Source organism: Harpegnathos saltator, unplaced genomic scaffold, assembly GCF_003227715.2.
Source record: "Harpegnathos saltator strain DR-91 unplaced genomic scaffold, Hsal_v8.6 scaffold659, whole genome shotgun sequence".
Lineage (NCBI taxonomy): Eukaryota > Metazoa > Arthropoda > Insecta > Hymenoptera > Formicidae > Harpegnathos > Harpegnathos saltator.
In genome coordinates, this window is record NW_020230492.1 from 880,606 (window position 1) to 905,721 (window position 25,116).

Genomic DNA, 25,116 nt, shown 5'->3' on the forward strand with positions numbered 1-25,116 from the left:
CAGTAGCAGTATTATTTCCGATGTAAACTTATTCAATCAGTTGAATTAGTTGAGCATATTGACTCTTATTGACATAAAGTATACAGTCACAAATCAATATATCGGCATTGATTAAGAGACTGACACCTATCATAAATTAAGCGTAAATAAAATATTAATTATACAAAGCATATGAAAAGTTGTGATGTGAACAACAAAGTAAGAACACGAAATAATACGCTGCTGATATTTGTGCAATTGATTTGCGACCGGTGTTTACAATCATAGAATTATTCGTTAGAATTTTATATTATACGCAACGTTTATATATATATATATATATATACACATACACACACCACACACACACACACACACACATACATATATATATATATTATTACTGTATAAGAAGCAGAGATTCTCTTAAATTTATCATTGCACACACTACATTTAAATTCACAGCATGGACGAGTAGAAATAAACATTGTATGTATGTGTGTGTGTGTGTGTGTGTATGTGTGTGTAGGTGTGAATATGGGTATGTGTAGCACTCGTTTTTACTTCTTAAAACGCAGCACCAATTACATCCGATACAGTCACTTTGCAAAATATATAACATGTACCAAACACAAATAATACTACTGTACAAAATATACACATTTATATCGATTGACTTAAAATTTAAAATTCTATACAAATTATACATATATACTTATATTTCTTACAGTTGAATTAAAAACTACTAATAAATAAGATAAATACATGCGTATATGTATAACAAATATTAATAATAACTTTACGTTCTCTCTCTCTTTCTTTCAATGTGTGTGTTATTCTAAAGAATTACAATTAATAATAACAAAAATCTTGTACATATCTTTATTACATCATATAAAGACATGTACAACATACACACGCACGCGCGTGTACCGCGCACACACACACACACATACGCGCGCGCACGCACACACACGCGCGCGCACGCACGCACGCACACACATACACAGAAACGCGCGCGCGCACATGACAACATAACTATTTAAACAATTTTACAAATTACAACAAAATACATGCATAGATAGATGCATCGATTCAAATCATACAATTATTTATAGTTCTCATATATTCTGTTTTTTTGTTCATTCTCTCTTACAAATTCATGACAAGACTGTATCGTGATAGTAACGGAAGACATTATTCTCTCTTGTACTTTTACATACACTCTGCTTACATTAGTTAATTTCCACAGAGAAGATATTTCACTTCGATTCCGCATTCAAATGACACAAATGTCTAAGAAACATCGTACAACTATCTAAAAAACGTCTTAATATCCGAAAAATTCATTTTCAGACATTTGTATTGTCTGGACATGTATGAAATGTTAAAAGGAAGAAAAGAAAAACCGTAGAAATCTATATCATTATTAACAAATTTTTTTTACAGAGTATTGTGATTATATGATGCAGCGATGAAACGGAAAAGCTGGATAACAGCGTAGATTTTTTATGCATATTTTCTATATAGTAAGTCGACTTCGATCTTGTATTCCTTTTTTTCACGGCACTTTGGTAAAATTTATTTTAAAAAGACTTTTCTCTCTTTCTCTCTCTCTCTCTCTCTTTCTCTCTCTTCCCTTATTAATTTGAAACTGTGTAAGTCTACTAATTTATTTCTTCAAGTTTTTTAATTATTGACGAACTTGAATACAAAATGTATGAAATATACCACCATATGTGACTGAGAAGATCAGTCGCAATCATCGAGTATCTTCGAGTCTTTTATTTTATATATATTTAGAGAACTATACTCAAGAATTTTATATAGCAAAAAATATCAAAAGACAAGCGAGATCTAAAAAGGAAACAATTGATAAAATTTTATCGGGGTGGCGCAGTTTTTCCTCACCAGACTAAGAAATTGTGTGTAATACTGAAATTTCGTGTGGCTTGAATGTCGAAGCGAGCTGTCGACTTTCCAATTATTCACCTGGCCGACAACAAATATCGACGCGACAATATAATGATACATGACATTTGGAGTTCTAACATTCGTACTCTGGCAATAATGATCAATTTCACTGTAATCTCTAACGATTCCTCTCGCTACATTGTTAAACGCGACAATTTGTAATATATGTAGCGAAAGAAAATGTATTTGCGCGATATCGCGAAACGTGCACAAAAAGAAAACTATCATATTTCTCTAGTCTAGATGTTTCGAACGTTGTTCGAAAGGTAAGGTCAAGACGGCAATAGACGAGGAGAGAAGCAGGAAATGAGCAAAAGATAAATGTATAATTAGTCCTGTATGGATTATGCTTCGGCAAGTTGTTGCGATACGGATGTTCGGTCATTCGGCTGGCGTCGACGTCTCTGCCAAAAAATCACAGCCAATATACGGGAGATTTAAATACGTATAATAATACCGTCAGTCCCGTTACTGACGACCGCTTGACCTTATCTTCCGACACTCTCTATAAACGTTCGAAAACTAAACGTGCACACAACGTGCACTCATTCATATCTCAAGAACCCTACATCAAAACCGATACAACATATTCAGTGACAAGCTTGAAATTCAATGCCTAAAAAAGTTGTCATATAATAGATTTACTCTTTATTTATTGCACCAACATAAGACGGAAACTATAATTACCGTTGAAAATCTACATAATATGCCCTATCTAAAGAAATATACATTTTTGATCTTTCGATCTGAATTAATAATGACTTTTGATAAAACGCCTACCTAATACATATATGTATACACATTTACTTATGTAAACATTTTGAAGTGAGTGTTCCATCTGTATCTATCTCTCTATGCATGCCATATGTGTATTTGCCATGTGTCTCGACTTGATAGGAATGCATCGCTACCAGGAATCGCCAGTGTTTAATCGCACACATCACACTCTCGTGCTTCAACCTCTTGTTAATCCTTATTTACATCGTGTAATTCGAGGAAAGCGAAAATACGACTACTTGGAGTCATGTGAAGTCTAGTGCCAGAACGTAGCTCTCTCTCTCTCTCTCTCTCTCTCTCTCTCTCTCTCTCTCTCTCTCTCTCTCTCTCTCTCTCTCTCTCTCTCTCTCTCTCTCTCTCTCTCTCTCTCTCTCAGTAAGTAGACTGAGTTGCAACCAACATTGCGTGAAATGTATGTGTATACGTGCACACATGCACATATGTATATATAATACACACACACGCACACATACGCGCGCACATCTCTCTCTCTCTCTCTCTCTCTCTCTCTCTCTCTCTCTCTCTCGCGCCAATTCAAATATACATTAATCAAAGCATCGCGTATTACACAATTATTAATTATTAGTTGAATTAGCTGTTGCGAAAGCTGTGTGCAAATATTGCCTTGAATATTTCGCTCGTCGTGGAGTGTCAGAATGCAAATACAGTAACAGATACGTTGTATCGATCAACTTTTCTTCTCTTTCATTGATATCGCCATTTATACCTACGTACGTTTCTTACGTACACGACTCTCTCTATATGTATGGATGTAACGCCAATGCTCTGCCGCGTAAACCTCTTTGACCACCGACACCGCCCTTTGGTATAACATATCCCCCTGCGTGTCTTGCTGTACCTTCTTCCTCCAAGTTGCCGTTACTTTCGATTAAATCGCGCAACGGCCAACAAGCTAGATGACGTGACTTACCGTGACGTGCCAAGACATAGTATCCTTGTCTAGAAATATTAATAATCATAAAAAGGATGATACATTATATTATATATGTGGTGAATATTAATGTACACTTTACGATAAAACGTGATGCATGTTAAAATTGGATTATAGAGTTAACGAGCATTTTCGAGCCATTTCAAGTAGACTTTACTTCGGAGAAAGAACCAAGAAAACAAGAAAAAATATTCAAGAATTCAATTCAAGAATATAGAACAGAGACATCTTTGCAGCGGTAAAAGGGGAAGGAAAAACAAAAAGTAAGAATGTGTGTTTTTGTTCAGCGAGTAAAACATACCTAGAAGAAATTAATCCCACGAGCAATGCCCAGTGTGCTTTATGGCCCCTCTTCAGACACGGAGCATGGTTAAAGTCGGAATCGTATGGAATTAGCACCATTGCTCCATGTGCTAAAGCGTGAGTTAATGTATCTGGGCACTGTTGTAAATCCACCAGGATATCCGGCCTATGATCGGGCAAATATTCCGCAGCTAGTGTTCCCATGAAATCAACACTATATACCTCTCCATGTTGCGTAAATCCTCGAACACGAGCTTCGGCAAGTAATTGGCTCACAGAGACTGGTTTCGTGTATTCCTGCGATGCCATTGCAAGTGCCACTAAACCACATCTGCAAATTTCAACATCATTCATCACTTTTCATCACTTCATTAGAATCACTGTTACAGCAGAGTATCAAGTATATGGTTATCGTGTCTTCACACAGATATATCTTCAGACTTGATATATTAATTTTGGAGATTTGGGTTAATTATTGTTTCCAAATATTTCAAGATACAAAGATCATAGTTGAGGAGTTACGTTGCTGGAATCTTTGTAAAACTACTGCAAAATGAAGTACACGCTTGCTGGGAGATAGAGATTATGACATAAAGACAAGTTATCCAATATTGAATTGTGACAATAGGACATGCTACATGACGCTATATCCACACAGAGTATATGTGTGTGTGTGTGTATGTTAATTATCATTGGAGGCTGCCACAAATGCAAATACATCAGAATGACACTCACTGTGGCCCATCTTGAAGGATCGGTTCCACTTGACAGAAGTAAGTTACCTCTGCATCTTTCAATTCGTTTCGTGATATCAGCTTTTCTATTTCAGCTTCCGCAGATGTAAGCGTAATTTTAGCCCAAGGGGGCAAAGAATCGGTATCGCTGACTTCTGTTTTCTCACACATAGGTACCTCTGGCAAACTCGGAAGGGGCGGAGGTAGTGCTGGCATTTCTCAATGCCAAATGCAGATAGATAATCGCTGTATCGTGGATGTAAAGAGGATAAACGTTTTAGCAACTAGGAATTATCATCCACGGACACGACGAGATTTAATCCCACCATTGTTCACAACCACAATGTTTCGATGACATTCGTTCGTCCTCGTTTGCTGTAAAAAACTTTTCGGTGTCTCTCGTACGATCTGCGAAAATATAACTTGCATAAACAATTTGAAATCTCTCGTCCAAGTCGCATGAACAAGATCTCTCACGATAATCTCTACGACTCTACGAGGACTTTGTTACTTGCACGTAAATCCGAACGCGAACCTATTTTTGATATTTCAATCTATAATATCATGCATGAGACGATCGCACATAGACACATCATCGGGTACATTTTTTCAGCTGTCAATCAGATTTAACCTTGAACGATAGGAAATATGACGTGATACGAGGACGTCTCGAACGATCTCGCACAAGAGAGAGAAAGAAGACGACTCTGCAGGCACAACGGTGATCCGTACGAGTTCGGTAAAACGAAATAATAGCAAGAACGAGCGAGACCAATGTGACCAGTGTGACTTACAAGCTGCAAAATCTAACCCTTCGAAAGTGTACCGTCCTTTGCGAAATTTCTGGAGATGACAGCGCATCGCGCAGTCGACATCAAAAGGGGCAACGATCAATCGCATTTGTAACGGGACATAATCTCAAGTACGAAGGTTTCGATTTTTTTCCTTTTTCTTTTCTTTTTACAGATGTACCTATCCCTTCGGAGTCATGATATACCACACCTGATCTCGATTCTAATTGCAAGTGTAATCGCACGATACTTGCGCTCTCCCGCTATCTCTCTCTCTCTCTCTTTCGCTCCCTCCCTCCCTCCCTCTTTCACAGACAAAGACAGAAAACGACTTGGTGTGTCCGATGTTTATTTATCGCAAGTTGCGGAACGAGCAAATAGTAGAGACCGCACGACTGACGTTTCCATGTTCCCCTTTTGTTCATCCTGTGTCGAATCGTAACTCATGCATGCATGTATATATGTACATTATGTAATTCTCCAACGAGAATACTAATATTTGCATGCATTCATATTATACGGCTTACTCTTTCCTATATCAAGTATCTCTACATCACCGACATCACGCGCGAGTCACTGATTTCCATAGTAGCCCAAGTACCATAATACTTGGCGACGATTCTCTCCAATTCTTTCGGTGAGAGCGAGTACACCGCATCAAGCCTCGCTCGCAGACACTTCGTCGTCAATTGCCGACGATCGACAAATTACGACCAACGAACAATGAATGTTTGTAGACGCTACCAAACTCCCATACTACATCCGTCCATAACCACCGATAGGAACACACTCCGAGTAAGTTCTGCTACGAGCAGAGAGAGACGAGTCGACTCGCGTTCGTCCGAGTTTGCTGTTTGTTTGTCGTTGAGTCACGCTACTCGAAAAGGAAAGGTCCTTTCGACTCTTGCTAGATGGCGCTAGGCAAGTCGTTAATCGTGCGCTGTTTTTACTGTGTATTCTTTCTCGCACACTCTCGATGGAAGGGGAATAGGGGAGGCAGTTGCTAACCTGTACGGCAGTACAGCGGCTATACCCGTATATATTTCGGGGTGAACTGAAAGCACAGTGATCCAGAGTACCGCGATTCTGTAACTCGTTATTGGAGTTAACGACACTTTCGTTATCGTTGCGCAGCTTTTGTATACCGTAGAAAAGCTGCGCAACGATAACGAAACTGTCATTAACTCCAATAACGAGTTACAGAATCGCGGTATAGGGGCTGTTCCGTACTCGCGTACTGATAGTTATCGGTGTCGTTAGCAGTGTTGCGCAGCTTTTTTGTTATATGAAAAACCTGCGCAATACCGCTAACGACATCGAGAACTGTCGATATGTAGGTACGGAATACAGCCCCAGGTTGATCATTATATCGGAAAAAAATAAAAAACAGCGGTTGTACTGTTGTACGGATTAGCAACCGTCTCCCCTATTCCCCTTCCATCGAGAGTGTGCGAGAGAGAACGCACAGTAAAAACAGAGTGTATCCTTTTCTACATGAGTTATATCCCCACTCCTCGAACACGCAGTCTAGTGGTCTGCAGTGATGACAAGTCACGGGAATTTTTTCCATATGGGAGCCGTTGTGCGCATGCGTGAGCATGACATCAGAGCTCGACGCAAACGTTTCCAGTGATGGATGTAAACGCAGATAGTAGGTGCAAATAGTGCGCGCGAAAAGTCCATTAAAGTTGTTTCGCGTTTTTCCCGTGAATACTTAGGTTATATATTCATAATATAAAATGTTATAATAAATAAGTGTAGCGATAAATGTAGTGATAAATTAAGAAAGAACTGTGATAATAAGTGCAACAGGAATAATAAATATAATATATTGGCTGCAGATGTAAAAAAATTAATAAGTTTTATTATCTTTTATTATTCATATATAAACTATATTATATTTATTGAACAGAAGCTTTTTTCGTTCCCTATAATTTCCTTCAGATTTCTTTCATAGTGGGGACCTAACGATACCTTCAAATATATATGTCCGTGAAACTACCACAGCGTTTGCTCAGTGCGCGTGCGCGACTTTTCCCACGACTTGTCATCACTGGTGGTCTGTTCTTTTTTTCTGCACTGCTGCACTGGTGCAATAAGTTAAAGTGAGACAAATATATACTTGTCTCACTCGAGCTTATTGCACTAGTGCAGCGGTGCAGAGGAAAAGAACAGAGCTAAGGGTTGCGTTCCGATGTTCATTGCCAGCACTGAAGATCTGTAGTATATATGATACAAACTATGTATTTTCAATACTGGCGTGAATATCGGAATGCAACTCACGTCTATAACTACGTTTACACGGCAAGGTTAATCCGGATTAGTAACAACCGTAGTTAGTGAATTCTTTGATTCGATTGATATATTCTTTTGGATCTAAAAATATACTCTAATCGAATTCGAGACTGCACTAACTACGGTAGTTACTAAGGCCCAGTTGCACCAACATTATTTTGGTTTTAAGTGAGACTTAAATATATCTCTGTCTTTATTTATTTAGTAAGAAAGATAAAGATAGACTTATGTTTAAGTCTCACTTGAAACCAAAATAATGTTGGTGCAACTGGGCCTAAGTCGAAGTTAGAAGCCGTGTAAATGTTGTCTATGGGTGCGTTCACGACACTCAACAGTTCCACAACTGTTGAGTAATTCGTCAACGTTATTGGTCTGAATGTAAGGATCTAACAGTAAGGACCAATAGTTACTAATTGCTCACTGAGCGGTTTTCTCCGCTGAACGCACCCTATGATAGGATACATCGCGTATGCATTCATACACTTGACGATTCTTGACAACAAACCAATGATATCGGATGTTTTTTAGCGATTTGGCTGTTACGAGCGATACAAAAAAGACGAATTGGCATTTGATATCGACTCGCGTTAGCGACTTAAAAATGTCATCGTCAATATGACGTATATATAGCAAAGTGATCAAGAGAGAGAGGCTAGACTTTCAGCCGAGTATAATCTTTGGAAAAAGATAATATGGATTTAACCGCTACAAAGGATCAATATGGAGAGACTGAGAGCAGTAGGTTATCGCTTTAATATCGGGTGATTTTATTATTGCTGTGCTTTTTCTTCTTCACTCACTATTCCTTTTCGAACTTTGTGTTTATTTCTTCAGATTCTTCAGATTTTTTCTCAACGAAGCACGAATGGACATGGGATGAAAAACTCTCGTCTTCGTCAATTAGATTGTCGGAATATAATTTGAATGTCAAATTTCATCCTGTATATAGTACTGGTACAGCAGTGGTAAGGGGTAACAAACCACTGGAGAATGGGAGACACCATTTCTGGGAGATTTTGATGGTAACGCAAATATATGGCACAGATGTGGTAAGTTTGCTTATATCAGTTACTCTGCAACTTAACTTAATTGTAACATGTACACTATTCCCATTGTTTCTTTAGATGGTCGGTGTGGGAACTGCAAGTGCAGAAATTAATAATGCAGGTGAGATCTTTTGCGCTTTGCTTGGGCGAGATCGAGAATCTTGGGGTTTTTCATATAAGGGATACTTACAGCATGATGGTCAGACCCATAAGTACGGAACCACTTTTGGTCAAGGTAGTTTAATAGGAGTACACCTTGACACTTGGAGTGGAACGTTACAATTTTTTCTTAATCGAAAACCTTTAGGTAAGCCAGGATACCCATCCTAGGTCTCTCATCAAAATCTCTTATATTGTAATTTTATTATTTTGTAGGTATTGCTTTTACAAGGTTGAACAATGTTACACTTTATCCACTAATAAGCTCTACAATGGCTCAATGTGTAATGAAGTTGACTTACAGCTGTTCAATACCTGTATCTCTGCAGACTACATGCTTAGCAATCTTGTCACCTCTGCAGCGGATGTATCTATCGAAAACATTTCCTGGTTTACGTCATCTTTGTCAAAATATCTTTGCTGATATTCTGCAGAAACATATTGGTAACTTTCTCAACTGATTTTGTTCTCTGTGTCTTTTACATGTGTATTTGCAAAGTCATCAAACAAAAGGAACAATTGAGATAACTGTGTACTCTTTTTGCACAGATTACGACGAGGATATAAATTTGCTCACAGAGCATGTTATCTTGGATGATTTCGATTATGCTCTTATAGGACTTGGAAGGAAAAGAAAGCGAATTAACAATAAATTCACATTTATCTCTTCATCGTGCAATGAGTCATTAAAATGATTATAAAAAAAAAAAAAGAAAAAATCCTGCCAATATCATGAAGTTATGTTTCTGTATACAAATCGTACAATGTGCTCAATTTTTATATAAACTTAAGATAATTTTAACATATATTTGTGTTCTTGTTACTTGGCTATATTGAGTAAGGAGAAAAAAATAAAATCTGAATAAACAGCGATCAAATGAGACACTGTTGAAGAGGATTTGTCGGATGTTATAAATCTGCCTTGGTATGTATAAATATATATGTACAGATTTAATATATCACACACATACATATCTTTCAGTTGTAAAAAATTGAAAGATTCCCAACTACATCTTTTTAGTTTTTCGGGACACTGAATTTTTGTTTGTATCTTTTGTACATTTTCGTTTCTTAATCAACTTGGATTTGGCATTGATTTTAACAGAAAATACAATAGCCTGCGCCCATCCAGCCAGTGGGCCCCATAATTCTCGTAAATAGTCACTGATCTCAGTGTGAATCCTTGATGTGACCGTCTTCTGCTCTTTTAAATGTGGCAAATAATTTGTCCGTGCTATTTGAAAAATATGAGTATCTACAGGTATAGCATCCAAATGCCCCAATGACATCAAACATATGCAATCGGCAACTTTAGGACCAATTCCTGGCAGAGTCATCAGTTGTTCTCTAGCTGTACAATAAGAAATATTATTCTTTCTTTGTAAACTCAGAAGCCAATTCTTTCCACCTAATCTTGACAGATGCGCCGCTGCATTGGCAATGTATCCAGCACGATAGCCAAATTTCTCTCTCTTCAGTATATTTTCTGTGTTCTTCTCTTTCAGTGATTCTATCGCTGGGAAATCATAATATTCCTTATTTTCGACCGAGCATATTTTTTGGCCAAATAACAGGCACAATTTTTCAACCATGCTTGATATCCTGTGAGAGAAATGCAATATATTTGCACACTTGTGCATTCTATAGGGTGCATAAATGAGCGAGTGAAAATGTGTATGTACGTATAGAAACAAATATACCTCATTACATTATTATTGGAACTACATATAAACGAGAATAAAGTTTCTACAACATCTTGCTGCAAAATTCGAACGGCATTATTCCCATTTAAGCACTTTTGAAAATACATGTCCACTGCTGTCCACCTCTTGTACTGTTCCTGCAACGAAATCGATAGGCTCAAGTATTCGGACAAAACATTGTCATAATCAGTAGAATCCTTTAATCGTCCCTGTACAGCGTACAGTAGATGTGTTTTGTTTTGGGACAAAGTCCAGACGCAACCGTCAAATACTCCTCTATATCCAGCATCACAATCCGTCCACCTGAAATATCATGAGGTAAAAAATTTACATTCTGAAACGGAACGAAAAGAGCGACAAGTAATTATTGTTAGTAAAGAATTTTAAAATTGCTGACAATAATAATACGTTGTTGCTGTCTTTGGTTATGCATCCCAATACATGTGCACATTCAAGTTCGAGAATCGCGTCAAGTGTTACCTGAAACTTTGACCACCGTGCAATGTGAGAGCCAGATTTAATTCCGTCGGCGGACAGGGTATACTACCCTGTTTCACTTTTGTTTCGAACATATGCACTATTGAGTAACTTCTCGCGAGCCGATTCATTCAATTTCGGCGCGTGTTTAATGCGCAAAAGGCGCAGGGAGGCTCCGGAACAGACTCATGGAACAAATTCTTGCAACGTGCGAGTGTTGGCAGCGCTGTCGCTTTCAAGATTCATGTGGGGTGAAGGTGGCGCTTCGTACGATAAACACAGGATGATGGTTACTGGACAACGAGCGGTGGGGATACTACTTTGCGCGGGATGTGAGCTCATAAACGTAGCCTGTTTTCCATTCATGTAAGTCACGCGTGAGATAGACATGTAAGATGCTATACACTACCTTACGGTACAAATATGGCAGAGACTGTTTCAATAAAAAAAGGTTAGGAAGGGACAGAGTTTTTTCTTCTATCAAGTATGAAATTACTACTTTACTGTCAAACATATGTACAATAAGAATATGCTAGTGTGCTCGTATCAGGATGTTCTTGATTTGTGAAGATCTTATTTTCGTTTTTTGCGCTAATGCCTTACAACTATAATCTTTTCCAGTTATGTTCCAGTTATGTTACAATACAGAGATACATGATATACAAGCATCGCACTTTTCAATTATTTAAAAAAAATATTAAAAAACTGAAGAGACGCTATTTGATTTGATGTTGAAATAAAAATCAATGTACAAGTTAATCCAATTGAATTTAACGACTTATCTTTGAGCAGTGTCTTCTGTAAAAAATATCCTTGAGTCGTGCTAAGAAAAAAATAAAAAGAAAAACGACGTTACATATATATGTATATATACGTATAACAGTCGATAACAGTCTAGATAAACTCTTGAGAAAAGAAAAAATTATTTCGATTGTATTCGTCTAAATTTTGTTCTATATGAGACTTGCTTGGTAAGTGTAAATACATTAAGTAATAGTAATTTATCATCGGACATTTTATGCCGACATTTTATGCCGTTTTTATAACATTCTCAATATGTTCGATATCCGCGAGACTATGTTTCACACGCATTGTACAATCATTTCATGTTCAAAAATTAGGTATGAGGTATATCAACAAACAGGAGCCTGAGCAAGTCGCCATTCTCTATCGTTTCTCTAATATGATATAAAACGTCGTGAAAAGATACGAAAAGCACAGATATTTCTTGTAATAACTATGTGGAGCTGATACTGTTCAACTAGAGAGTACACCAACGATGTGTAAAAGTTAACAAATTCTATCAAATTCAAGTGTTACATACATGTGTGCGCGCGTGCACACACGCACGCACGCACGCACGCACGCACACGTCAATTCTAAATTACGCGTATAAGGCTCATCGATACTTACGTTGTACGTTCGCTTTTTTGCGATTAGGAACGAAAGAGAAAATGTACAAGCGAAAATCAGTTTTGTAATATATTTACAAAGTGTCGTTACTTGGTTCGCAAACTCTAAGGTTTTGTCAGTTCCAGCTTTCTCTCCGATGATTCTCTCACGTATAATAATAAGTAAAGTATTAGGAATCTGTTTCGGGACAAAGGAGAAATAAGGAAGAAGACAAAGAGGGAGAGAGCGTGTGCAAGAAAGCACTCTCGACGTACCTACGTAGGCATTATCTGAGCTTATATGTCGGAGATATCGCGAAGATATTGTCAGTCATTATAAGATTGCATTTTCGACGATGCAACATCTCGATTGAATAATCGCCGTCGCGTGACCTTTTCTTTCGACCTTCTTTCGATCTTTTTGACATATTCACAAGTATGCCACAAATTAGAATACATCCCTGAGAATTACTATTGACACACATCTCCGGAAGAAGATACAGTATGCGCGTCTTTGATTTTAGTAAGGAACGTTATCTCGTATGTAGGCTTGCTTTCGGTATTCGTGACGTGCGCATTCACCCCACCAATTTCGCTTCAAGCATATCTTTTGCGTTTTCAAAACGAAGCACTTGGTTTGAAGTACGTCGAAGAAGATTTTGCCAATAAAATCCGCCGACGCAGTGCCAGCCATCTTCAGACACGTGCGAAATCTGTAAAGCAGGAAACATACAACAGCGGATAGGAGACGGGCCAGATAATAGGGATAAGAGAATTTTTTGCAATACCGTTTCTCGAATACGATAAACGTCGTATATATCATGAACGTTATTCGCTCAGAAATAACATCGCAACGAATACGCGACCAATGGCATTCACGATCAACGTTTACCGTATCTGAGAGTCGGTATTGCAAAAATTCTCCAATATATTGATTTTCTACCAATCGCGATCGATCTCGCTGAGGCCGTGTATTCTTCAATAAAACATCGCATATGATATTTCATGAATGTTACTAGATATCTCAGCTAATTAAATTGTCCCATTGATGAAATATCGTATACGATATTTGTTCACAAATTTTCGAGAATAAGGGCACCGGGCTCGTATTCTTGAAAATTGTCGCATACGATATTTCATGCGAACGTCACTTTCAGATATCACGATTCTTAGCCCCAATTAAATTGCCCCATTGATGAAACATCGCGTACGATATTTTTTACAAATAAGAGCCACCCCCGGTCTCACCGGCGCTACTCACCGTTCGTCGCAGGCGCAATGCATCATGCTCGAAATTCCCCAGTTGAAAAAGCCGTAACGCGTTTCGAATGCCGGTATGAAAAGAGGACAAGCCGTATCGTGTTTTCGGCAACAGGCGTCAGCCACGCCAAAGCCGCCTAGATTGGTGTATTTGGTAGCACGGTGACCGCGGCCGCACCATTGCGTCCCTGGTATCATGAATAGATCTCTTCGAGTCCGATTCCGACTCCGGCTCCGGCCCCGGCCCCGGCCCCGGCCCCGGCTTTGCTTCCGATAACTTCGATCGTTTGTCGTAGCGTTTGCCGATCTCGCGTATTTCCTGCATCATGAAGCAAGTTTATCTCTCAATAGACACGGCTGTTCCCGGCACTGTTGTATCTCAAGCTCTCAACCTTTATTCCCTCTACTATCTTGACTCAATGGCAAGGAGGGAACCGAAGGAGAATATATACTTTGAAGTGTGTTTCCTGGTAGTCGCGTCGTGTAACATCACAGATACATAAATTGATTCGCGACTCGCAAGGGTGTACGCAAGAGTGCGAAGAAATGCGATTGTAAAAGAAGCGGCAATTAGCGGTAATTAACAGCGGTTGTCAATCGAGATCCTTCCTCTCTTTCTCTCCCTCTCGTCGAGTCAAGAGAACACTCGAGAGACTCGGCGTGCGATCACGATCGACGAATATGATTCGTACCTATGTCGACGTTGCTCCACAACTTGACCCCGTACACGCATTTTCGCACGGTAGCACAAACGATCGAGCTCCGACGTCGACAGCAGCCAGAGGAGGTCACGGGGTATCCTCGAAGCGGCCTCCTCCTTGTCCAGCTGGAACACCTCGATCGACACTTTGTCACCGTCATCGTACTCGTAGTAATAGGCGCTGCGCGAGCTAGGTAAACACTCGCTGTCGTTCCACCGTACGAGTCTCTCGTCGATGCAATCGGCCAAAGTCTCACCAGCGTATATCAATTGCAGCCTTCTGCTCGGCTCTTCAAGCCAGACCTGTCGCAGCGTTATATTCCTGTCTCTGCATGCGAGAGATTAAGCGTTATTATAGTCTTATTGTTACATCGCACCGCGCTGTTCGACATTACATCCATCGGCCGATTCATCCATGTACGTTCGTAAACCCCAGTACAGATGAATCGACCGAATACATCACTTTCATTCACGGAATCGAGTCCGTGTGACTCCAAGTGGCGTCGGTTTCTCTCTCTCTCTCTCTCCCCGACTCTCTCTCTCTCTCTCTCTCTCTCCCCCTCGCTCTAACGTTTTGTTTCAAACTGACACTCTCTACGAATCTATCCATGTCGATTTTTCTATCCACCTTTTTCGCGATTTCATTCATTCATTCTCGTTGGCGTGACTAGTGTGAAAAAAAAGTATGAAAATGATTTCTCGCCGTAATAAATTATTCACGCGACACGTCGAATCGGAATCTCTCTCTCTCTCTCTCTCTCTCTCTCTCTCTTACGACGGTAAAAGAGCTTTCGTCCCGCGTTTAAGTGCAAAGTGACGCTTCGCGGTCGTGGTATTCCGTGCTATCCTCGTGAGAGCATCGGCAGATGAGTCCCACCTAGGAGGCTAAAACGGGGCAGTGATATCGAACTAGGTTTAGGTTTACGTTTAGGTCCGGCACAAGGGGCCAATCCGGTCCCTACGTAGAGTGTTCCGCGAGAAACATTCGCTCGTTCGCAGCGTTCGTTCGCAGAACCTAATCCTTGCTTACTTGACTCGTCGCTTTTCGGCTTAAGAGCTTGGTTGGCTTTGCGGTTACGTGTCAACGAATACTCTCCTGTGTTCCCTTTTTTCATTTCTCTCTCTCTCTCTCTCTCTCTCTCTCTCTCTCTCTCTCTCTGTATGTACGTGCAGCTATCAAATAGAGGAAAATGATTGTTCCTTTTCTCTGTGTCCTTTTTTGTCTCGTAAGCTATGTATACAGAGCTGATAAAAGAAGGGAGGAAATTTGGAGTATGCAAATATCGCTTGTTCAAACTTTGTCTTTTTTTACACATTTCACACACAAACGCCAAAACATAGCGTTATTATTGTATTATTGTATTTGTATGTGAAACTTGGTACGGCTGACGAGAATTTCAGAAACAAAGACCGTTTCACCAGGCTGTATTAACGGTACACGTTCTTCGGGACGATGTGTGGCATTTGAAAGAGCTAACCGATGCTATAAATGTATACATATATGTAGTAGCTAAGCTCCCACATATATTGGCAATAGTGAAAGGCGGCATTGTTTTCTCGTTCGCCAACTGAGTTCTCGAGCTTCGATCCTCCCCCGGCTATGCTCGGAGGAAAACGAAAGGGATAGGAAGAGAGATTTGCCTATATCCGAGGAAATGTTATTCTAACAAAGAGGATAGACAAGAGGTTGTTCCTACTTGCGTGTAGTCTTGCTTGCTACGATAACACACTTGCTCGACACTTGTTCGAGAAAGAACCTTCCGTACGTAAATATTAAGGGATGGAAGTAACTTCTTTGCAAAGTTGAGATCTCAGCGGAAAGCGTACACGGAATTCTTCAGATCATCCGGCCGATCTCCTTGACCGATTGCCGATTCAAGTTGACAAATGTATCTTGCATAACCACTATACTTTATTTGATATGTCGTGTGAAAAATGTTTTACGTACAAAAAAATATATACATGTGCATGTGTGCGCGTGTACACCTATGTACACCTATATACGAATGTACCATCAAATGTACAAATACTTTGTATGCAAATTATCCCTTCCTCTCTCCCCTCTCCTCTCTCTCTCTCTTTCTCTCTCTCTCTCTCTCTCTCTCTCTATTCCGATACATATAGGTGCAAACATTATCCTGGACGAAATAAAATTTACTTTCGTCCTTATATAGGGAAGAATTAAAACTTTATATAATATATCTATATTTATGGTTAAACCAGTTGTGTATCAAAATATGAAGATAGTTATGCCCACCCCCAATTAACGACAGTCTCTTTGGCGCAGACTCCGGGCCACCGAATGATTCGTTCCAATCGTCCATCTGACAAGATCCTGATGACCGATATACTATGACTGGAAGACGTTCCGATGAATTTGGATGAAACGTTCGTCGATCGTGCGAAATATGTACCTTCTCGTGGCGAAATTCCGGTACACGGTTGCATGAAAGTCAACCCTAATGCTAACAGCAACAGTAGCATGAGGTACCTGTGTGAAAAAATCCTCAAACATGAGACTCCATTCCCCATTTGCGTAATATATTTTCATTACATGTCATAGAACACTACATTTTTTGTATACATTGATGCTATATGATAAAAATTTTCCTTTTTGAGATTATGCATGTATTTCTGAAGAATCCCCTCGTCGCTCTTTTTTTCTTGCGTAGAAAAGTAGAAAAATTATACAAGATGCTAATTTCGTACACAGATGTGGTAATTCATTATGTGCACACTATAATAGCGTATAAATCTCGATAGAGCCAAAAAATGTTCGCGTTTAGCAAGCGAATTGTTCAAACAAATCATTAAAAGCTCCATTAGTAACAGTAAAGCCGATAATGTTGAGTTTGAAAAAAGCGCCTCATTTGCGGACGGAGAAAGAATTTTTCAACTACACAACCCGTTTAGTCAAACTTATTTTGGCGATTAAATTCCAAAATGAACAATTATTTAACCTGCAAAAGTTTTACATAGTACGATTTTAATACGATATTCACAATCTCACTACAGTATTTAATGCAACAAATGGAGAAGCTGTTGAAGCGATGGCTTATCATTCTATTACCGCTGAAAAGGAAATTTGGAAAATTTTTAGAAGACATTTCTGGTACGTGTGTGAGTATTTAATTCTTTTTTCTTTACATTAATATCATAAATTTCTCAAGTAAAAAAACGAGATTATTCTTCTTTCAATTGGAACTTGAAGACAGTTGGATATTTTACGTACATTTCTCTACTTTTTTAACGCATCTTGTTGCGCGTTGTGAATAAAAAAAAGTCCCAATCTTAAAATTGGATTCTGAAGTGAATATTGAACGTACCTCTTTGATACACTCATCTGTACCGTCCAAGATTTCGAAATGTTAAACTCTCTCGATCTTGGAGCACGATGGATTCGAGTAATGCCATATGTGTCTGTTCCCTTCTCACTCACATAACGTCGTCAAATTGAAACAAGAACTTGTAATTCTTTTCGTAAATTCTTATCGATTAATTTTGCATTTACGCGTTCACACGACTGTCTTTCGAGCGTGAAAGTTAGTGATTGAAACGTTTCGTGATATATAAATTTTAACTTTTCCAATTTTTCTGCAAAGTAAGACAAAAATCTGCGAACGTTTGCAAAATGGAGATTCCGCGACGGATAAAATGCGTTATCAACATGCAGCGAAACTACAATGTTACAAACGTGTCAATTGCAGATAAGATATCACGGCAGACTGTTAAAAACGCGAAAGGACGAAGCAAAAGGACAAACAGCGATCCGGTGAACGGTCGGGTCACGTGGTTATTTGGCTCGAATAGTTTCGCGCTTTTTGCTTCCTATTTTTCTCTTTTTTTTGCTGTTTTTTTAATTCACTACATAATAGCGTACACACACACACACACACATACACACACACACACACACACACATACACAGATACAGAGACACTGATACTCGATATTTATATACTCGGCGTGACAATATGTGACGTGACGTGATGTGACGTGAGGAGAGGACAGGTGAGATGAGATGAGGTGAGATGAGGTGAGGAGAGAAGAGGTGAATGACGTAAGATGAGATGATACGAGCTAAAATGAGTCGAGATGAGGTAAAATGACGCGATACACGACACAACACGATTCAACGTGACGTTCCGACAAACACACTAGTTCGCAAGGCTAACAGCAACCGGCCGTGTGCTAACTGGCGCGCTACGCTCGCGGCTCTCCCTTAAATACCGCCGACAGTTCGGCGGGTGGTTCGGTTGTCCAATTCACCTATACCACCACCGTTCTGTCACTTACGGTTTCTCTCTTCTCTCTCTCTCTCCTCTCTCTCTCTCTCTCTCTCTCTCATACACACATACACACACACATTCTCTCACACTCTCTCACTCACTCACTCTCATCTCGTCTCGTCTCGTCTCTTTTCTTCTCCATTCTATACTCTACACACATACGCACACACACACACACACACACACACACGCACGCACACACACACACACCCACACCCACACACCCACACACACACACACACACACACACACGCACGCACGCACACACACACACACACCCACCCACACACACACACACACACACACACACACACACACACACACACACACACACACACACACAACACACACACACACACGCGCACACACACACACACACACACACACACACACACACACTCTTCTCCACTCTCTATCCTCCCTATTTTACCTCGTGCACTCTCTTACGCTCTATCCTACTCTAGTTTTCCCTTCCGCAGTCCCCTGCTACCACCCCACTATTCGGACACCAACCAAACTCCACCCTCTGTTCTCCCCCTTCTTCTTATCCTACTCCTTCGCATCACCACCATCTACCACCAACGAGCCGCGCGCCTGCCAAATCCAATCCCACCTACTCAACCTGGGATCTAATCTCTCTCTTCGGATAGTCTTCTTTGTATCTTAACCGCAACTTACTCTCTTCTCTCTTTGGCGGTCAGCCCGTAGTCGCCGTCGATTTCTTTCGGCGAACGACTGTGGTAAATGACGGTGCTTCGGTATCGCTATCGTATCCACTATTATTCGTTACTGCGCGCGATTACTGATGTTTCACATTTTGCTGTAAACATATGTAGTCAATTGCAGTAAAGGATACAAACATTCGCGGAAAGAGTAAAAGAAAGAGGGAGAAGAGTAGGTTGCGCGCGATCTTTTTCATATTTATTGCGAAATATGCGTGCACTTGGCGATATATAGAATGTAATTTAAAAATATTTAGATAGATAAATAGATAGATGGATAGATAGGTAAATAGAGAAAGAGAGAGAGAGAGAGAGAGAAATGAAGTTTAATAAAATTTTTATCAGGAAATAATGATGTCAAATCATTTGGAGAATATGTCTGTGGAAAAATATGCGATTCAATTTAGAATCAACTAATGTAATTATTTAATAATTGTTTAATAATTATTTAATAATTGTTTTTTGCGTTATATATAATGCTAATAATAAAGATAAAGATAATAAACAGCGGTAAATTATATTGAAGATTACTATATTGAACTCTCTCTCTCTCTCTCATACATACACACACACACACACACACGCACATGTATATGTATATATGTATGTACATATATCGAAGCTAATTTCGATATTGACTGTATAACTTCTTTATTTCCTCATTGCTTTTATTATTATCATACTAAGTGACGTCACATTGACACGAGTCGCTCGATGATGATAAATTATGTAAGACCATGCGAGAAAACCAGTTCTTGTCGTTGGCTGCAAATTTCAAAACATCGTACCACGATTGGCGCGCGGCCAAAGGTCGCTTTTCGCGCGAGACACGCGATAAACCTTTGTCCCTGTGTGTCGCGCGGACGAATCTGTAATCTGTATCATGTTCACAAACGTCGGTTTCTACAGTTGCTTTTACTTGTGTTACTTTTACTTTTTACGTTGGAAAATTTCGAAAAATGCGTTATGTACGAGAATTTTCGTTTCACCTGAGCAATGAATATGCTTTACGGAAGTTGTCGAAGAAAGATACTACCTGATAGTACCAGTCAGTCTACTTACGACCTTACGGTTACGACTAAAATTTTTCTACGTGTAAGGAACGTTGAGGAACATTAACCAAGAATCTTTGCGGATGATAAAGCTCGGTATGTTGACATATACATATGGCGCATATTTAATTACCGACTGTCGCGCGCTGTTGACTTTACGTAACGTCACCGTAGAAGATTCGTAACCTTGCGGTTTACCATTCGACAATTTTATGCTGATGAAATCAACGTGGCCGAAATTACTTGGCGATAAGGGAACAGCTGGCGGAGAAAAGGCGGCAACAGTTTCCATCTATTGTAGCCCTCGTAGTTACGACTCGGCGCTAGTGGAGGACGAAAAGGTGCAGGCGGTCTGGAGAAGAGTACGAGGCGGAAGGAGGTATAAGAGAAGAAAAGGGCTATGTGATCGAGCCGACGCGACGCGACGCGACGCGACGCGACATGACGTGGCGCGACGCGAGACAAGGCGGAGCGAAGCGAGAATCTGTGAATGAGAGAGGAGGAGGTAGTTCTTGGCGTACGCAATTGTTCGGCTTTTGAGAGAGTTCGCGGACGAGCTATTGCCTTTTATATGCGTAATCCTGAAAGCGGTGTAACTGTAAGCGTGGAGCAAACTTTGTGTTCGAGAGAACCGATTTGCAATGTCGGAAAACTGACAACATCTCGCGTCGTACACGCCGCAACACGACGAACTAGGGATGCCGATTTTTTTTTCAAACAGATCGAATTTAAAGACCGATTCGAATCACGAAGAAGAAAGTCGATCTTTAAAAAGTCGGTTTGTAAGGAATTGATTTCAGAAAATCGATTTGAATCGGTATGCATGTAAAGTGAACCACTCATTAAAGTATAATATCTGTCAAATTTCTACATTCTAAAGTAGACCTCGTGTAATTCATATAAAGTTTAATACGAATTAAAGAAATTAAACAGATGGTACTCTTATGGTTGTGTTGTGTGTGTGACCACAACAAGATAGAAAAAGATCTTTAAATCTTTATGCTAAGGATTTAATTAGTTTGATTAAACATCAATCAAGGGTTTTTAAACGTTATTAAATAAGAAATCACGTTTACTATTATATGCATATATATATGTATATAATATATACTATTACATGGAATGGCTGTGATTGGTTCACGCATTCCGTTCCGCTGGATATTTTCGCCCATGGGACATCGGCCTAAATCGGCAACATAATGTGCATCGTGCAGCCATTAAGTGAGTTCAAATATTACAACTAAAAAGAATTAAAAAAGAAACTATATTACTAGTAGAAACTGAAAAAATCGTGTTGGCGATTTTCAGAATTTACAGATCGATCCTTGAATCGATTCAGTTCCAGAAAATTGAAATTGAAATCGATCTTTTAGGCTCCGATTAATCGATCTTCGATCAAATCGGTTTAAAATCGGCATCCCTACGACGAATGTCGTCGAACATTCGCTTTGAAACAGTGCTTGTCGATGTTCGCGCATCAGACAAAACATTTTCCTCGAAAGGACTTCGAACATCGAACATGATCGAAGATGTTGGAAACGTAACGTGCGAGATATTAAGGAAGCTTGGATTTGTTTGTTCATCCGATGTAGATTTGCACATTTTTAACGCGCATTTCGAGTGTCGGCTGATGATAACGCAGTTCGGAACTGTGCGTAGACGAGTCTCGGAACGGCCTACTGCATTCGCGCGGTGGGATCTCGTCGGCGAGCCGGTGAGTCGTCGAGTTGACCCCCTTTTAGGGTTGCTTTCGAGACACTCGAGGCATTCAGGCAACCACCGTTTCCGCGGCAATTGTCGCGCAATAATTACATAATTCTCGCCACACTTGGAACTTGGCACCAGCAAGGATCGTCGAAGGTAGTTGAAACCACAAGTGGTTTCGAGGCGTTGGAAGGGAAGGGTGCAGCTGTGTAGTTCACGTGAAACAATGCGTTTTAAGCGATAAACATTAACCATAGAAAAATGTAACGAGGGACATTCTGCAAGAAGCTAAAAGTGATCCCTTTCTCTCTCGCCGAGCACGTTTCGTTTAAGATAAATTAGGTATTATAGTTCGCACATGGCACGTATTTACCTTCCTTTTTCACCTTTATTTACCTGACTTTTGCATGTATGACCGATAATATCGAAAGTAAAGCAGTTATTCCATTTACACGGAAATTGGAATGCAGGAGCAGAAAAGTTCCATAGAACATTTCTACGTTTGGTCAATTATTCTCAGCTATCTCAAACGAGTTTTAATGTGGGACGAGTGAATTTTGATCGCGATGTCAATGACATCATTTCTCATAATCGAGTTTCCGTCTATTGGTTGTCCTGGATACAAGTTGAGACTTTTCTCGGTCTGCGTCTGCTGGCAATTTGTTTCAGCCGCAAGTTGCTCTATCATTTGGACGCTTTAGGAATACACGGGGTTGAACGAAATTCACCAAGTGTATACACAAATCCGCGCGCGCAACGTATACGGTTGCTCGCAATTCCAGCAGGATTCGTCACCAATTGATTTTATGACATCCGTTGTATCGACTATAAAGTCAATAGCGGCTGGAACCGAAGGAAACGATAGTGGTGTGTATGGATAGTGGCGAATGACACCCTCCTACTAGCCAACGTCGCGCGAGTCATGATGCATGACGCCCCTTTCCATGATACACCGATCTCACGTACACGCTTTTCGTACGCGACGACAACCTACAAAGTGAACAATATCGGTTGATTAACTTTGAAGAGAGAGAGAGAGAGAGAGAGAGAGAGAGAGAGATTTGATTAAATTATTCTCAATATATATATTTCAACCAGTTTGATTTAGTTTAAGCCAAATTATACGTAAGGAGGATTAAATATAAATTAATAAATATAAAATAATTAAATATAAAATAGTAAATTAAATACAAGGGGGAAATGGCGAAAGAAGAGTGTAAGAGAGAAAGAAAGAAAAACACGAGTAGGCGTTACGATCTACGAAGAGATGCTGAAAATCTACGAAGAAGCATGGAGAAGGGAGAGAGAAAAGAGTCCTGTTCTAGTAATTTATCCGCATCTCTCTTCCTTCACTTGGCTTTGCGATGAGACAATGGGACAACAGTTGCAAGACGCGATAGCGCTGGATTAATTCTCGATCGATTTCGAAGAAACTCCATCCGCTCGTATTGTCTACAATCGACCCTAAGAGTCAGCCTCACGTAGCCAACGTCGCGCGCGCGCGCGCGCGCGTGTGTGTGTGTGTGTGTGTGTTGGATGCTGTATTGGGGCGCAGACGCGCGTAGTAGAAAGGAGCCAGGACGTCCCAGACCAAAGATCAAATTATTATTATCATAACCATCTGTCCACCACTTCCAAAAGCTTAAAAGCTGCCACGTTCGCCAGATCAAAGGAGAGACAACGTTACTCGGCTCTCGAGAATAGAAAAAAACGTCGCCAATGTCCCAAGCGAGTAGATTTTCAAACGAGTGCTACGCAGCAAGCGTGTATCGCTAAAGTGCTTTTGGGAGTACTGATGTACGCGATGCAATTTCGGTAGTGTCTATACGGTAACGCGATTTTCGCGTCGGATGTCGAACATCGTGCATCGTGGATGACAACAAATTACCATATGCCAGGTTTTTCTTGTAGAACGTGCGGAAGATAATTGTACAAATGTGGGGCACGCACACGCACACACGCGGCTACGACCTGTCCACACATTTTAATATCTGCACAAAGTTGGATCGTGAGTAGGAGAAATAGCGACGTCATCGGCCGCACGGCGGTCCCTTTGGAATGGAAAGACGTAATTGATACGTACAAATCACCCCGCTGCTGACGCGAGAAGGATGAAACCAGGGATGGGTCGTACGCGAATGTACCGAGAAGGGACGATCGACGAACGGTTGTTTGACGGCACCTCCCCTACACTGACGCACGATGAAGCTGGTATCGCATTCACGGTCCACTGCCTCAGGATTCGTGCCTCTATCCCGCTTCTACACGCCGGTTCTTTCTTGTAAAAAAAAAAAAAGGAGAAAAAGAAAAAAGAGGGAAAAGATGAAAAAAAGGAAACGACCATAGAGAAGACATCCTTCGTTGATGATTCGTAACACTCGATCGTCAGAATCGAAAGTATCGCGCGACGAAACAAACCTTGGCGAATCGCTACATGAATAATCTGCAGCAACAATAATAATCTGTTGCTGCTACTGTACAGATACTGGTCTGTCGTTATAAATGCTTTAATTACGAATCGAACATACATGAATCGCGTTTATAGATAAAAGAGACAGTGCGCGTTCCGCGCGATAATCGCTTTTCTACCCTCGAGTCTCATTAAAAGTGATAGTTGTGCAAAGGTGGATGTATATTAAATACAAGTGTTTGAATATTTTTAGAATACAAATATATCGTATTATGCATGGGGGGGGAGGGGGGAGTTGGGAAAAGGGGAGAAAAAAGATACGCCTCATAGTCCATAATGTGCGTTACATATGTATATGTGTGCGCCGAGAAAGAATTGTATTAAAATAAAACAAATCT

The 25,116-nt window shown here is 40.1% G+C and overlaps 4 protein-coding genes across 9 annotated transcripts; 1 reads left to right on the forward strand and 3 right to left on the reverse strand.

Annotated features, from left to right (window-relative positions):
- Positions 1–1,089: 1,089 nt before the first annotated feature.
- Positions 1,090–6,597, reverse strand: LOC105185108 (UPF0692 protein CG33108). Of its 4 annotated transcripts, none has more exons than XM_025304941.1 (4): positions 6,519–6,597; positions 4,721–5,127; positions 3,984–4,316; positions 1,090–3,690 (listed from the first exon to the last, which is right to left on the reverse strand). In XM_025304941.1, the coding sequence occupies exons 2-4, from the start codon at positions 4,933–4,935 to the stop codon at positions 3,489–3,491; spliced, it is 750 nt and encodes a 249-aa protein (XP_025160726.1). In that variant the 5' UTR covers positions 4,936–5,127; positions 6,519–6,597; the 3' UTR covers positions 1,090–3,488. The 4 variants fall into 4 exon arrangements, with proteins under 4 accessions (XP_025160726.1, XP_019697856.1, XP_019697858.1 ...); XM_019842297.2 differs by lacking the exon at positions 6,519–6,597 and adding an exon at positions 6,038–6,482; XM_019842299.2 differs by lacking the exon at positions 6,519–6,597 and adding an exon at positions 5,514–5,790.
- A 1,630-nt stretch (positions 6,598–8,227) lies between these two features.
- LOC105185109 (SPRY domain-containing SOCS box protein 3) lies at positions 8,228–9,745 on the forward strand. Its single transcript, XM_019842295.2, has 5 exons — positions 8,228–8,543; positions 8,640–8,854; positions 8,930–9,158; positions 9,227–9,454; positions 9,560–9,745. Exons 1-5 carry the CDS (start codon positions 8,498–8,500, stop codon positions 9,703–9,705), a joined length of 864 nt encoding a protein of 287 aa, XP_019697854.1. The 5' UTR covers positions 8,228–8,497; the 3' UTR covers positions 9,706–9,745.
- Positions 9,746–10,000: 255 nt separating this feature from the next.
- Positions 10,001–11,438, reverse strand: Ogg1 (8-oxoguanine DNA glycosylase). Its single transcript, XM_011144360.3, has 3 exons — positions 11,194–11,438; positions 10,711–11,016; positions 10,001–10,612 (listed from the first exon to the last, which is right to left on the reverse strand). The coding sequence occupies exons 1-3, from the start codon at positions 11,319–11,321 to the stop codon at positions 10,018–10,020; spliced, it is 1,029 nt and encodes a 342-aa protein (XP_011142662.1). The 5' UTR covers positions 11,322–11,438; the 3' UTR covers positions 10,001–10,017.
- Positions 11,439–12,120: 682 nt separating this feature from the next.
- Positions 12,121–18,768, reverse strand: LOC105185106 (uncharacterized). Of its 3 annotated transcripts, none has more exons than XM_025304976.1 (6): positions 18,236–18,768; positions 17,868–18,135; positions 16,799–17,032; positions 14,534–14,869; positions 13,843–14,160; positions 12,121–13,294 (listed from the first exon to the last, which is right to left on the reverse strand). In XM_025304976.1, exons 2-6 carry the CDS (start codon positions 17,882–17,884, stop codon positions 13,102–13,104), a joined length of 1,098 nt encoding a protein of 365 aa, XP_025160761.1. In that variant the 5' UTR covers positions 17,885–18,135; positions 18,236–18,768; the 3' UTR covers positions 12,121–13,101. The 3 variants fall into 3 exon arrangements, with proteins under 3 accessions (XP_025160761.1, XP_011142656.2, XP_011142655.2); XM_011144354.3 differs by having other exon boundaries at positions 18,700–18,718; XM_011144353.3 differs by having other exon boundaries at positions 17,868–18,768.
- Between the last annotated feature and the right edge of the window lie 6,348 nt (positions 18,769–25,116).

What these genes read in the sequence shown, in the direction of transcription:
- LOC105185106 (XM_025304976.1), bottom strand. An exon ending in GTGGAGCAACGTCGACATAG is followed by an intron (nt 14,161 to 14,533) that starts GTACGAATCATA and finishes TTCATGATGCAG; the next exon opens with GAAATACGCGAGATCGGCAA. An exon ending in CATTGCGCCTGCGACGAACG is followed by an intron (nt 13,295 to 13,842) that starts GTGAGTAGCGCC and finishes CCTGCTTTACAG; the next exon opens with ATTTCGCACGTGTCTGAAGA.
- Ogg1 (XM_011144360.3), bottom strand. Translation starts at nt 11,321, where the DNA reads ATGAATCGGCTCGCGAGAAGTTACTCAATAGTGCATATGTTCGAAACA. An exon ending in CACGGTGGTCAAAGTTTCAG is followed by an intron (nt 11,017 to 11,193) that starts GTAACACTTGAC and finishes ATGATATTTCAG; the next exon opens with GTGGACGGATTGTGATGCTG. An exon ending in TCCAATAATAATGTAATGAG is followed by an intron (nt 10,613 to 10,710) that starts GTATATTTGTTT and finishes TTTCTCTCACAG; the next exon opens with GATATCAAGCATGGTTGAAA.
- LOC105185108 (XM_025304941.1), bottom strand. Translation starts at nt 4,935, where the DNA reads ATGCCAGCACTACCTCCGCCCCTTCCGAGTTTGCCAGAGGTACCTATG. An exon ending in ATCCTTCAAGATGGGCCACA is followed by an intron (nt 4,317 to 4,720) that starts GTGAGTGTCATT and finishes TGAAATTTGCAG; the next exon opens with ATGTGGTTTAGTGGCACTTG. An exon ending in GTGGGATTAATTTCTTCTAG is followed by an intron (nt 3,691 to 3,983) that starts GTATGTTTTACT and finishes TAATATTTCTAG; the next exon opens with ACAAGGATACTATGTCTTGG.
- LOC105185109 (XM_019842295.2), top strand. Translation starts at nt 8,498, where the DNA reads ATGGATTTAACCGCTACAAAGGATCAATATGGAGAGACTGAGAGCA. An exon ending in ATATGGAGAGACTGAGAGCA is followed by an intron (nt 8,544 to 8,639) that starts GTAGGTTATCGC and finishes TTATTTCTTCAG; the next exon opens with ATTCTTCAGATTTTTTCTCA. An exon ending in TATTCTGCAGAAACATATTG is followed by an intron (nt 9,455 to 9,559) that starts GTAACTTTCTCA and finishes CTTTTTGCACAG; the next exon opens with ATTACGACGAGGATATAAAT.